At 39.4% G+C, this 14,257-nt stretch overlaps 1 protein-coding gene across 1 annotated transcript in view; it reads right to left on the bottom strand.

Moving 5' to 3' along the window:
• The window catches only part of DNAH5 (dynein axonemal heavy chain 5), a 284,476-nt gene that overhangs the window by 100,758 nt on the left and 169,461 nt on the right, over positions 1-14,257 (bottom strand). The window contains exons 44-47 of the mRNA XM_081232392.1: positions 13,951-14,127; positions 13,320-13,521; positions 11,939-12,081; positions 10,913-11,047 (exon numbers count right to left, since the gene is read on the bottom strand). Of these exons, the coding sequence (XP_081088518.1) occupies positions 10,913-11,047; positions 11,939-12,081; positions 13,320-13,521; positions 13,951-14,127 (657 nt within the window). The remainder of the gene's footprint in view (positions 1-10,912; positions 11,048-11,938; positions 12,082-13,319; positions 13,522-13,950; positions 14,128-14,257) is intronic.

A 14,257-nucleotide genomic window follows, 5' to 3' on the forward strand; every position in this document is an offset into this window, starting at 1 on the left:
TTATATTAGTAAAGTTTAAAATTCTCAATAGCATATTATAAAAAGTAAAATTATATCAAAAATAACATGAAAATATAATACGTAACTAAAAGCTAAAAATAAAAAAAATGCACTGTGATAAATCAGCCATTTTAATATTAATAGGAATAAAGAAAAGCCATTGGAAGGATCAGGTGGGTGAACTGGAAAAGCACAGTGGAAGACGTGGGAACTTGGTTTCTCACCGAGGTTCTGCCACCAACTATCTGGGAACTCAAATGAGTACTTCAATCTTCCTCAACCTGAGTGTGTTAATATTAACAGTGAAACCTGACATTTTTAGAGAGCTTTTTACCATAAAAAAATACTTTCACGTATTATATCTTAAGAGTCTCCTCTGGAAACTGGTTTTCAGACTATGCTCTGAAGCATACAAAAGATTTTCTTCAATCACTCGGGCCCCTACAGGAAGCAAGAAGGAGGTTGGAAGGGATTTCAGGAGGCCAGCTCCAATTCCATCAAAGCAAATCCCTTGTTACCTGTTTGACAGGTTAGTCTTCCATGTAAGATTTCATTAGGAAAAGTGGTTCTGAGTCTAGAAAAAAATGTGCAATTTCCTTCCAAGCTCTACAATTGTCATTTTTAAAAAACAAAACCTATTGCTACACAAACATTTGTAAGACGGTTGTTGCACTCAGAATACTTTGAGATTACTTTTAGAACAGAGAAATCTTTTCAGAAATTCTCTTAAGAAATTTTTTGTCTTATTTTCTGTATTGTTTACATTTTTAAAGCTACATATGAATTACTTTCAAAAATAAAAAAATTAAAACAATATTTGTTTTGAAAAAAAAAATCATCTCTTAAAAGACTGACTGAAATTTCCTTAGCCAAAAAGAGGGTGACCATATAATTTTGGTCCAAACTTCATACTTTGGAGAGTAACAGGGATGCTATTCATTATTCATCTGAGACAACAGAAGTTAACTGGACAGACCTAGGAAAAGAGGGACATAGAGTCTGTCCTCCTGCTGATAACAGATGTGAAAGTGACACCATGGTAAAAACAAAGGAAGTTCAGATGAAAACAACCTGGGAAGTAACAGACGTGTGTCCTTGACACATGTGCCATCATGGCAACACGGGAGGGATGGACGGTATCTATTTTCTCATCTACAATTTCAGTTTGGTTTGGATCCAAATAAATGGGACACACAGAGACAAATGCTCAGCTCCATCAGCCCTTGTTTAGCATGAACGGCTGAAAATTATAGTGAGAAAGTTAATTACAGCAGTTTGGCTAATTGGAAGTTTTCTAAAACAAATGAGTCTAGCTTAATTGAAAGCCTTGATGCTTAGCAGTCAAAACAGGCACTAAACAGACCAGATGATCCTGTGATGCTTCTGAACAGAAAAAGAAATAGTGAAGTGTTGAGACCACCTTCTTACTGAAGGATAGGAAGGATTTGGGTTAAACATCAATAGTTGTGAATCAGATAATGGAACCCTAAAGAATACAGATGTTTATGTTTTGAAAACCTGTTTTTTTCTTCTTCTTCTAATTTATTATACTTCAATATGGTACTGCTCCTAGAAATTTATTACATGGTTTATGAATTTGTATATTAATAAACAGGATGTTTTCTAGATTACGTGTGCCTTTTTCTAGGAAATTAATAAGTATTTCATGCTATAGAGACATAAAGCACAGGTCTTTACCACCTGAGAGGGGTAAATGTCACCAAGAGTTACTAGCAAAAATATGTGACAACTCCTTGCCATATACTAAAGAATTTGGCTAGCCTTTGTCCCTGGTTCCTAGGAGGGAGCCTTTAAACCCTTGGAATTTCCCACATAATAAGAACGGCTTTGTTATTCATCGTGGGCCCCTCAGACCACTCATGCCAGAAAGACCAAACTTCGATTAGAGTGTTAGGGCTTTAAACCACGTGATATCAGCTGACTTCCCAGGGGGAAGGGGTTTGGAGACTGACTTCAATCACATGGCCAACCAATCATGCCTATGTAATAAAACTTCAGTAAAAACTCTGGACATTGAGGCTCAGGTGAGCTTCCTGGTTGCTGTTACACACAGATATGCCTGGAGAGTAATACATCCTGAGGACAAAGAAGGTTCACATTCGGGACCCTCCCAGACCTTGCCCTGTGCATTTTCTTTTGGCTGATCCCAATATCTTTTATAATAAAACCATAATCATAAGCATAGCATTTTCCTAAATTCTGTGAGTCATTCTGGTGAGTTATCAAAACTGACAGGGTCACAGAAACCTTTCAGTTTGCAGCCAATTGTTCAAAGAGTTGGTAGCCTGGGAACCCCTGAGCTTGTGGCTGGTTCTGAAATAACAGTAGTTTTGTAGGGACGGAGCCCTTCACCTGTGAAGTCTGCACTAACTCCAGGTGGTTGCTGTCAGAACTGCACTGCAGCCCTAAAGATTCAATCCACTCCCAAGAAATGTGAAGAGCTAGACAGCTACCCTACATAATGAAAAAAAAAATCACACGTTGATTTAATGTTTAACAATCTCCATCCACAAGTAAGGTTATATTATAACCTTTAAAGAGATGTTCTCCAAAAGTAAAACAGTTTTAAAAATGTAAAATAGTATCAAGGGAATGGGTATAATGTAAGCACCTTGCCAGCCTAGGATAATCTAGTGTGTGGTTCCCCAAACAGAAAAATACCACTGCTGAGTCACTACACTCTGGGGTTCACCTTCGATCCAGACCTTCCCAACACAACAGTGTGTAAATGATATTCATTAATGATAGAAGGCTAGCCAGTTTGGGAAATTCCATCTCTAACAGAGGAGCATAATGTTTTGACAGTCTTATTTAGAAACTTAATCAATGGTCTTAGTTTTTTGGCACTCTGTAGTCACCAATTATATTAAGTGATTAAAAAGTCATGATTTAGCCTTGTTCTCAAGAATTTTCATTGCTCTTTGACATTTTCATTTCAACAACTAAAGAACAATGAAGTTAATCAAAAATGAAGTTCTTTGGATTTGAATTCCCCTAAAAATTTCCCTTCCATTTTCAATTTATGAATGTACCTTTTCCTAACTCTTTTTCATATGTATCTTGTCAAGTGTACCATTTCATACATTTCAGTTTATAAAATGTATCTTTTATTAATGTATTAATGTTCTAATAAAGGTATCATAGATTATTTGCAAACAATTAAAGCATGGACTGAAGTTTAAGATGTACTCTATGGTTTCTTAAATAATTTAGGAATAGGAAAAAAGAACCAGTTAGCCTCTGCAAGCCCTGGTCAATCTTGGCAGTTCCATTGACAAAGGCCATGCAAACTTGAGAGTTGTTCTCTGTTCCTCCTCAATGATACCACCACAAGCAAAATCTTTAATGTGCTAAGATTCTAAGATTGTATTCCTTGCTGCAATTGATAATAGGAGCCATTGTGGAATGTTAAGTCAGTGAACAACAAGATAAATAGGAACCAGAGACTGGAAAAAGAATAGAAACTAGATTTGAAGAGGATCAGACTTGAAGCAAGACCAGCTTCAAGATTCTTTGATGCTAATATCCTGTTGTGGAATCATGAAGTAGATTATGTAGAGGTGGATAGGGGGAAGGGAGAAAAAGGAAACAACATGAAAAGTATTTCCTTAGATGTATTAGCAGCCTTTGACTCAAGAAAGAGACCATCAAAGATGACTCCAGTGTGTATATCCTAATGACTAGAATAATAGTAACACCCACAGAAAAGCAGACAGTAGGGAGAAGAAGTAGGTTTACATGGGGAATAAATAATATTTCTTTCAATTTTGGATTTTGCATGTTCACAGGCTTTTCTACAGAGATATTCTAAACAGTGTTGAGACTTTTTTTTTACATCTTTATTGGAGTATAATTGCTTTACAATGGTGTGTTAGTTTCTGCTTTACAACAAAATGAATCAGTTATACATATACATATGTTCCCATATACCCTCCACCTAGCGTCTCCCTCCCACCCTCCCTATCCCACCCCTCCAGGCGGTCACAAAGCACCGAGCTGATCTCCCTGTGCTATGCGGCTGCTTCCCACTAGCTATCTACCTTATGTTTGGTAGTGTATATATGTCCATGCCTCTCTCTCACTTTGTCACAGCTTACCCTTCCCCCTCCCCATATCCTCAAGTCCATTCTCAGTAGGTCTGTGTCTTTATTCCTGTCTTACCCCTAGGTTCTTCATGACATTTTTTTTCTTCTTAAATTCCATATATATGTGTTAGCATATGGTATTTGTCTTTCTCTTTCTGACTTACTTCACTCTGTATGACACACTCTAGGTCCATCCACCTCATTACAAATAGCTCAATTTCGTTTCTTTTTCTGGCTGAGGAATATTCCATTGTATATATGTACCACATCTTCTTTATCCATTCATCCAAAGATGGACACTTAGGTTGTTTCCATCTCCAGGCTATTGTAAATAGGGCTGCTATGAACATTTTGGTACATGACTCTTTTTGAATTATGGTTTTCTCAGGGTATATGCCCAGGAGTGGGATTTCTGGGTCATATGGTAGTTCTATTTGTAGTTTTTTAAGGAACCTCCATACTGTTCTCCATAGTGGCTGTACCAATTCACATTCCCACCAGCAGTGCAAGAGTGTTCCCTTTTCTCCACACCCTCTCCAGCATTTATTGATTCTAGCTTTTTTGATGATGGCCATTCTGACTGGTGTGAGATGATATCTCATTGTAGTTTTGATTTGCACTTCTCTAATGATTAAAGATGTTGAGCATTCTTTCATGTGTTTGTTGGCAGTCTGTATATCTTCTGTAGAGAAATGTCTATTTAGGTCTTCTGCCCATTTTTGGATTGGGTTGTTTTTTTTTGTTATTGAGCTGCATGAGCTGCTTATAAATTTTGGAGATTAATCCTTTGTCAGTTGCTTCATTTGCAAATATTTTCTCCCATTCTGAGGGTTGTCTTTTGGTCTTCTTTATGGTTTCCTTTGCTGTGAAAAAGCTTTTAACTTTCATTAGGTCCCATGTGTTTATTTTTGTCTTTATTTCAATTTCTCTAGGAGGTGGGTCAAAAAGGACCTTGCTGTGATTTATGTCATAGAGTGTTCTGCCTATGTTTTCCTCTAAGAGTTTGATAGTTTCTGGACTTACATTTAGGTCTTTAATCCATTTTGAGCTTATTTTTGTGTATGGTGTTAGGGAGTGATCTAATCTCATACTTTTACATGTAGCTGTCCAGTTTTCCCAGCACCACTTATTGAAGAGGCTGTCCTTTCTCCACTGTACATTCCTGCCTCCTTTATCAAAGATAAGGTGACCATATGTGCGTGGGTTTATCTCTGGGCTTTCTATCCTGTTCCATTGATCTATATTTCTGTTTTTGTGCCAGTACCACACTGTCTTGATTACTGTAGCTTTGTAGTATAGTCTGAAGTCAGGGAGCCTGATTCCTCCAGCTCCATTTTTCGTTCTCAAGATTGCTTTGGCTTTTCGGGGTCTTTTGTGTTTCCATACAAATTGTGAAATTTTTTGTTCTAGTTCTGTGAAAAATGCCATTGGTAGTTTGATAGGGATTGCATTGAATCTGTAGATTGCTTTGGGTAGTAGTGTCATTTTCACAATGTTGATTCTTCCAATCCAAGAACATGGTATACCTCTCCATCTATTTGTATCATCTTTAATTTCTTTCATCAGTGTCTTATAATTTTATGCATACAGGTCTTTTTTCTCCTTAGGTAGGTTTATTCCTAGATATTTTATTCTTTTTGTTGCAATGGTAAATGGGAGTGTTTTCTTGATTTCACTTTCAGATTTTTCATCATTAGTATATAGGAATGCCAGAGATTTCTGTGCATTAATTTTGTACCCTGCAACTTTACCAAATTCATTGATTAGCTCTAGTAGTTTTCTGGTAGCATCTTAGGATTTTCTATGTGTAGTATCATGTTATCTGCAAACAGTGACAGCTTTACTTCTTCTTTTCCAATTTGGATTCCTTTTATTTCCTTTTCTTCTCTGATTGCTGTGGCTAAAACTTCCAAAACTAGGTTGAATAAGAGTGGTGAGAGTGGGCAACCTTGTCTTGTTCCTGATCTTAGTGGAAATGGTTTCAGTTTTTCACCATTGAGGACGATGCTGGCTGTGGGTTTGTCATATATGGCCTTTATTATGTTGAGGAAAGTTCCCTCTATGCCTACTTTCTGCAGGGTTTTTATCATAAATGGGTGTTGAATTTTGTCGAAAGCTTTCTCTGCATCTATTGAGATGATCATATGGTTTTTCTCCTTCAATTTGTTAATATGGTGTATCACGTTGATTGATTTGCATATATTGAAGAATCCTTGCATTCCTGGAATAAACCCCACTTGATCATGGTGTATGATCCATTTAATGTGCTGTTGGATTCTGTTTGCTAGTATTTTGTGGAGGATTTTTGCATCTATGTTCATCAGTGATATTGGCCTGTAGTTTTCTTTCTTTGTGACATCCTTGTCTAGTTTTGGTATCAAGGTGATGGTGGCCTCGTGGAATGAGTTTGGGAGTGTTCCTCCCTCTGCTATATTTTGGAAGAGTTTGAGAACGATAGGTGTTAGCTCTTCTCTAAATGTTTGATAGAATTCGCCTGTGAAGCCATCTGGTCCTGGTCTTTCATTTGTTGGAAGATTTTTTATCACAGTTTCAATTTCAGTGCTTGTGATTGGTCTGTTCATATTTTCTATTTCTTCCTGAGTCAGTCTTGGCAGGTTGTGCATTTCTAAGAATTTGTCCATTTCTTCCAGTTTGTCCATTTTATTGGCATAGAGTTGCTTATAGTAATCTCTCATGATCCTTTGTATTTCTGCAGTGTCAGTTCTTACTTCTCCTTTTTCATTTCTAATTCTATTGATTTGAGTCTTCTCTCTTTTTTTCTTGATGAGTCTGGCTAATCGTTTATCAATTTTGTTTATCTTCTCAAAGAACCAGCTTTTAGTTTTATTGATCTTTGCTATCATTTCCTTCATTTCTTTTTCATTTATTTCTGATCTGATTTTTATGATTTCTTTCCTTCTGCTAACTTTGGGGTGTTTTTGGTCTTCTTTCTCTAATTGCTTTAGGTGCAAGGTTAGGTTGTTTATTCGAGATGTTTCCTGTTTCTTAAGGTGGGATTGTATTGCTATAAACTTCCCTCTTAGAACTGCTTTTGTTGCATCCCATAGGTTTTGGGTCGTCGTGTCTCCATTGTCATTTGTTTCTAGGTATTTTTTAATTTCCTCTTTGATTTCTTCAGTGATCACTTCGTTATTAAGTAGTGTATTGTTTAGCCTCCATGTGTTTGTATTTTTTACAGATCTTTTCCTGTAATTGATATCTAGATTCATAGCATGGTGGTCTGAAAAGATACTTGATACAATTTCAATTTTCTTAAATTTATCAAGGCTTGATTTGTTGCCCAATATATGATCTATCCTGGAGAATGTTCCATGAGCACTTGAGAAAAATGTGTATTCTGTTGTTTTTGGATGGAATGTCCTATAAAGATCAATTAAGTCCATCTTCTTTAATGTATCATTTAAAGCTTGTGTTTCCTTATTTATTTTCATTTTGGATGATCTGTCCATTGGTGAAAGTGGGGTGTTAAAGTCCCCTACTATGAATGTGTTACTGTCGATTTCCCGTTTTATGGCTGTTAGTATTTGCCTTATGTATTGAGGTGCTCCTATGTTGGGTGCATAAATATTTACAATTGTTATATCTTCTTCTTGGATCGATCCCTTGATCATTAGGTAGTGTCCTTCTTTATCTCTTCTAGTAGTCTTTATTTTAAAGTCTATTTTGTCTGATATAAGAATTGCTACTCCAGCTTTCTTTTGGTTTCCATTTGCATGGAATATCTTTTTCTATCCCCTTACTTTCAGTCTGTATGTGTTCCTAGGTCTGAAGTGGGTCTCTTGTAGACAGCATATATATGGGTCTTGTTTTTGCATCCATTCAGCCAATCTGTGTCTTCTGCTGGGAGCATTTACTCCATTTACATTTAAGGTAATTATCGATATGTATGTACCTATTCCCATTTTCTTAATTGTTTTGGGTTCGTTATTGTATGTCTTTTCCTTCTGTTGTGTTTCTTGCCTAGAGAAGTTCCTTTAGCATTTGTTGTAAAGCTGGTTTGGTGGTGTTGAACTCTCTCAGCTTTTGTTTGTCTGTAAAGGTTTTAATTTCTCCATCAAATCTGAATGAGATTCTTGCTGGGTAGAGTAATCTTGGTTGCAGGTTTTTCTCCTTCATCACTTTAAATATGTCCTGCCAGTCCCTTCTGGCTTGCAGAGTTTCTGCTGAAAGATCAGCTGTTAACCTTATGGGGATGCCTTTGTGTGTTATTTGTTGTTTTTCCCTTGCTGCTTTTAATATGTTTTCTTTGTATTTAATTTTTGACAGTTTGATTAATATGTGTCTTGGCATGTTTCTCCTTGGATTTATCCTGTATGGGACTCTCTGTGCCTCCTGGACTTGATTAACTATTTCCTTTCCCATATTAGGTAAGTTTTCAAGTATAATCTCTTCAAATATTTTCTCAGTCCCTTTGTTTTTCTCTTCTTCTTCTGGAACCCCTATAATTCGAATGTTGGTGCATTTAATGTTGTCCCAGAGGTCTCTGAGACTGTCCTCAGTTCTTTTCATTCTTTTTTCTTTCTTCTGCTCTGCAGTAGTTATTTCCACTATTTTATCTTCCACCTCACTTATCCGTTCTTCTGCCTCAGTTATTCTGCTATTGATCCCATCTAGAGTATTTTTAATTTCATTTATAGTGTTTCTAATCGTTGCTTGATTCGTCTTTAGTTCTTCTAGGTCCTTGTTAACTGTTTCTTGCATTTTGTCTATTCTATTTCCAAGATTTTGGATCATCTTTACTATCATTATTCTGAATTCTTTTTCAGGTAGACTGCCTATTTCTTCTTCATTTGTCAGGTCTGGTGGGTTTTTATGTTGCTCCTTCTCCTGCTGTGTGTTTTTCTGTCTTCTCATTTTGCTTATGTTACTGTGTTTGGGGTCTCCTTTTTGCAGGCTGCAGGTTCGTAGTTCCCGTTGTTTTTGGTGTCTGTCCCCAGTGGCTAAGGTTGGTTCAGTGGGTTGTGTAGGCTTCCTGGTGGAGGGGACTAGTACCTGTGTTCTGGTGGATGAGGCTGGATCTTGTCTTTCTGGTGGGCAGGTCCACGTCTGGTGGTGTGTTTTGGGGTGTCTGTGGACTTTTTATGATTTTAGGCAGCCTCTCTGCTAATGGGTGGCGTTGTGTTCCTGTCTTGTTAGTTGCTTGGCATAGGGTGTTGCTTGTTGGTCGTTGAGTGAAGCTGGGTGCTGGTGTTGAGATGGAGATCTCTGGGAGATTTTCGCCGCTTGATATTATGTGGAGCTGGGAGGTCTCTTGTGGACCAGTGTCCTGAAGTTGGCTCTCCCACCTCAGAGGCACAGCACTGACTTCTGGCTGCAGCTCCAAGAACCTTTCATCCACACGGCTCCTCAATTTGGGATGATTCGTTGTCTATTCATGTATTCCACAGATGCAGGGTACATCACGTTGATTGTGGAGCTTTAATCCGCTGCTTCTGAGGCTTCTGGGAGAGATTTCCCTGTCTCTTCTTTGTTCGCACAGCTCCCGGGGCTCAGCTTTGCATTTGGCCCCGCCTCTGCATGTAGGTCGCCAGAGGACGTCTGTTCTTCGCTCAGACAGGACGGGGTTAAAGGAGCCGCTGATGCGGGGGCTCTGACTCACTCAGGCCGGGAGGAGGGAGGAGCACGGAGTGCGGGGCGAGCCCGCAGCGGCAGAGGCCGGCGTGACGTTGCACCAGCCCGAAGCACTCCGTGCGCTCTCCCAGGGAAGTTGTCCCTGGATCCCGGGAACCTGGCAGTGGCGGCTGCACAGGCTCCCAGAAGGGGAGGTGTGGAGAGTGACCTGCACTCGCACACAGGCTTCTTGGTGGCGGCAGCAGCAGCCCCAGCGTCCCACGCCCGTCTCTGGGGTCCGCGCTGATAGCCGCGGCTCGCGCCCGTCTCTGGAGCTTCTTTAGGCGGTGCTCTGAATCCCCTCTCCTTGCGCACTCCGAAACAATGGTCTCTTGCCTCTTTGGAAGGTCCAGACATTTTCCCAGACTCCCTCCCGGCTAGCTGTGGCGCATTAGCCCCTTCAGGCTGTGTTCACCCCGCCAACCCCAGTTCTCCCCCTGCGCTCCGACTGAAACCCGAAACCCGAGCCTCAGCTCCCAGCCCCGCCCGCCACGGCGGCCGAGCAGACAAGCCTCTCGAGCTGGTGAGTGCCGGTCGGCACCGATCCTCTGTGCAGGAATCTCTCCGCTTTGCCCTCCGCACCCCTGTGGCTGTGCTCTCCTCCGCTACTCCGAAGCTTTCCCCCTCCACCACCCGCAGTCTCCGCCCGCGAAGGGGCTTCCTAGTGCGTGGAAACCTTTCCTCCTTCACGGCTCCCTCCCACTGGCGCAGGTCCCGTCCCTATCCTTTTGTCTCTGTTTATTCTTTTTTCCTTTGCTCTACCCAGCTACGTGGGGGAGTTTCTTGCCTTTTGGGAGGTCTGAGGTCTTCTGCCAGCATTCAGTAGGTGTTCTGTAGGGATTGTTCCACGTGTAACTGTATTTATGGTGTATCTGTGGGGAGGAAGGTGATCTCCACGTCTTACTCTTCCGCCATCTTCCCCCAGTATTGAGGCTTTTAACACCATATATAATCTTTTTAGTTCTCCATAATTTAAGATTATATGTTATCATCTAACTAGGGGGAGATTCTATTGCAACAGAAAAATAGAGATAATGGAAGACGTATGTAGGGGATTTACCATGGCTGTGAAAGTGCACGTGAAGTTCAGGGGACACAGCAGAACAGCATGAGATTTAAGCCTCCAAAGCTTATCACAAACCTGGGCTGAACCAGCAGCACCAGTGAGCCAGTACCTGAAACATCAGCGGGGTGGTTGCAGAAGAAAAGTTCAGACTCTTGATCACGTGGCTTTCAGGATCGTACTTTGACATAAATCCCTTGATCATGACCGTTTTGGCTGTTCCTTGTTCACCAATTAACAGCACAGCCTAAAACAGGAGTTGAGAAAGAAATCCAAGAAATACAATAAAAGTATTGTCATGGGCTGAATTGTGTCCCCACAAAATTTATATGTGGAAGCCCTAACCCCCAGTACCACAGAATGTGACTACGTTTGGAGACAGGGTCTTTATAGGGATGAGTACCTGAAAAATGAGGCCGTTAAGGTGGGCTCTTGTTCAGTGTAAGAGGCATCCTTACAAGAAGAGGGAATTTTGACACACAGAAAAACAAGGGATGCACACACAAAGACCATGGGAAGACACAGTGAGAAGACAGCCATCTGCAAGCCAAGGAGAGAGGCCTCCAAAAAAACTAAACCCGCCAACACCTTAATCTTGCATTTCAAGCCTCCAGAACTGTACAGAAAGAAATGTTCATTGATTAAGCCACCGAGCCTGTGGTATTTTGTTATGGGAGCCATGGCAAAATAATACAATGATCAAAAGAGAAGGATTTCTCTTTAGAAAAACAAGTCAAAATTCACTTTCTCTCAATATATGAAAAACCGTTACTTAATTATGAATTAAAGCTATTCAACTCATTAAAGCTATTCAACTCATATATTAATTTGGGTAATACTTTTATTTATTCTAAACAGCAACATAAAACATTCTAAAATAAATGCAAGATGCTTCATGTTTTCTTTTTTCTCTTTTTAATATCTTTATTAGAGTATAATTGTTTTACAATGTTGTGTTAGTTTCTGCTGTATAACAAAGTGAATCAGCTATATGTATACATATATCCCTATATCCACTCCCTCTTGCATCTCCCTCCCACCCTCCCTTTCCCACCCTTATAGGTGGTCACATGATGCTTCATGTTTTCAAGGGACATTTTTTAATATGTTACTTTTAATAAAAGTGAAAGAGCCATACCTTGCCCTGTTTAGCAATGGTTTTAATTAGGAAGTCAGTTCTCACATTGTCAACATTTGGCACCAGGATAGAGCCATATTCTGGGGTGATATTAGATGGATACACATATTCCTCAGTACACTTCTTCCAGTGCATCCATTTACCTGAGGTGAACAGAGAACATTTACATCTTCATGTTCCTATTAATAACTTAATTCCTAATTATAATGAGCAGACTTCCTTGAATCTCATGAAGACATCTTCCAAAAACTCCCCACAAAGTAAAATTCATTAAATTCAGACATCTAAGTATTTCAGGATGTGTTCGCTGAGTCAAAATTTCCCAAGAAACTATTCCCAAAGTGGTAATATTAGGAAATAGTAAGAAGTATCTTGGAATTTTCTTTTTAAACATGTAGGTTTTCAATAACAAAAAGGGTGTATAAAAATACAGGACAGGGGACTTCCCTGGTGGTGCAGTGGTTAAGAATCCACCTGCCAATGCAGGGGACACAGGTTTGATCCCCTGTCCAAGAAGATCCCACATGCCACAGAGCAACTTAGCCCGTGCACAATGACTACTGAGCCCGCGTACCACAACTACTGAAGCCCGCGTGTCTAGAACCCGTGCTCCTCAACAAGAGAAGCCACCCCAATGAGAAGCCCGCGCACTGCAATGAAGAGTAGCCCCCACTCGCCGCAACTAGAGAAAGCCTGCATGCAGCAACAAAGACCCAGTGCAGCCAAAAATAAATAAACAAATAAATAATTTATTAAAAAGAAAAATACAGGACAGTGATAGTCATATGTACCTAAAATCATTTTTCATTATGTATTTCCCTAACTGTAAAACCAAAAATAAAACATCCTAGGATGCCATATATAAATATTATGTATATTTGTACTTCATATATGTGTATATATGTACTTTATATATATGTATGCACATTTAAATAAACTTAAAGTATTGCGATACCTGCATAGACACAGATGTATAGATATACACACCTATTTCATAAAAATATACCTACTTTGTCATTTTTTATAAGTTGCTGATTATATCGAATGAATGGCTGAAATGGATCTGATTTGGTGATTTTTTTAATTTGTTTTTATTTCATTAAAATTTCAGTACACGATATATTTAACAAGAAAATGTGCATTTGGAACTCAATTGAAATAAATATTTGAAAAAGAAATAATTGACTCTCTTTCATACACACATAAACATTTCTATTTCAATTTTACAGCCAAGAGTTTTAATTACCATTTATAAATATAGATGATAGCTAGCTAGATGATAGACAGATGATAGGTAGATAGATAAATAGAGTGTAAATATTAGCCATTTTGGAAAAAACTGGTCCCACGTGTGATGGATGGATAGAAGAGAGGGGCTCACCATCAGATGCGACATAATAGTCAAACATGGTGTCGTCAGGCCCTGCTAGAGGCGGCAGGTCCAAGGCCAGCCTCTCCTGGGAGCACAGCCAGTGCTCCATGCGGCGCCGGCCATCCAGTTCCAGCACTGCCCCGACGCTCCACATCAGGGAAAAGACATAGAGTCTCCCCAGGTGCTCCGGCGTGACCTCCCCACCTTGTTCCTGAGCACGAAAGAAACTTTTCTTTTACTTACTTAATTCTTAAACCAAAACTTGGCTTTGACATTTTAATGAAAATAGCAAAGATCTAAAAGGGATAACAGTTTTCCCCCAAAACAAGAATGAGGGAAAGATGAATAAAACTGGAGAACAAATGCAGAACTGATCTCTGGGAATACCAAGCTGGTCTCCAAAATAAATTTTGAATGCTTGTTAGATGACTGCGAACCTGCCCCTAATCCACAAATCTGTGGTTTGCTTTGTGGGAAAAAAAAAAAAAAGAAATGAAAGAAAAACGCAAAATATGCAGTGTCCATGTTTGAAACCTCCCCACTTTCCCATGGTTCTAAGAATCATGTTCAAATATCATAGACCCTGCACAGTATGGCTCAGCTAAAAGGAGAGAGAGTTTTAGAAATTTGAGCGATTTACCTTGGAAGGGATCAGGCCTTGAAGCATGTTGATGCTTTGCATGATCACAAAGGCCTCCAGTATCTCCATCTGGTGTTCTAAGTTCTGAATACTGAAGTGATACAGGTCTGGAAATGACTTGGTGTACAGCTGACGAAGAATTTCAGCTTCTTGAGGTGAACGTTTTTTAAGAAAACCCTGTTGGTTTGCAGATGAATGCATTAATTAAATTTATTAGCACACCAGAAAAATGGCCATTTTTGGACAAAAGTTTTCTAAATATCGGTTAACAATAATAATAATAATATCTAATGATTATACTGCACTT

Source organism: Mesoplodon bidens (assembly GCF_964165515.1).
Source record: "Mesoplodon bidens genome assembly, chromosome: 4".
NCBI classification, from domain to species: Eukaryota; Metazoa; Chordata; class Mammalia; order Artiodactyla; family Ziphiidae; genus Mesoplodon; species Mesoplodon bidens.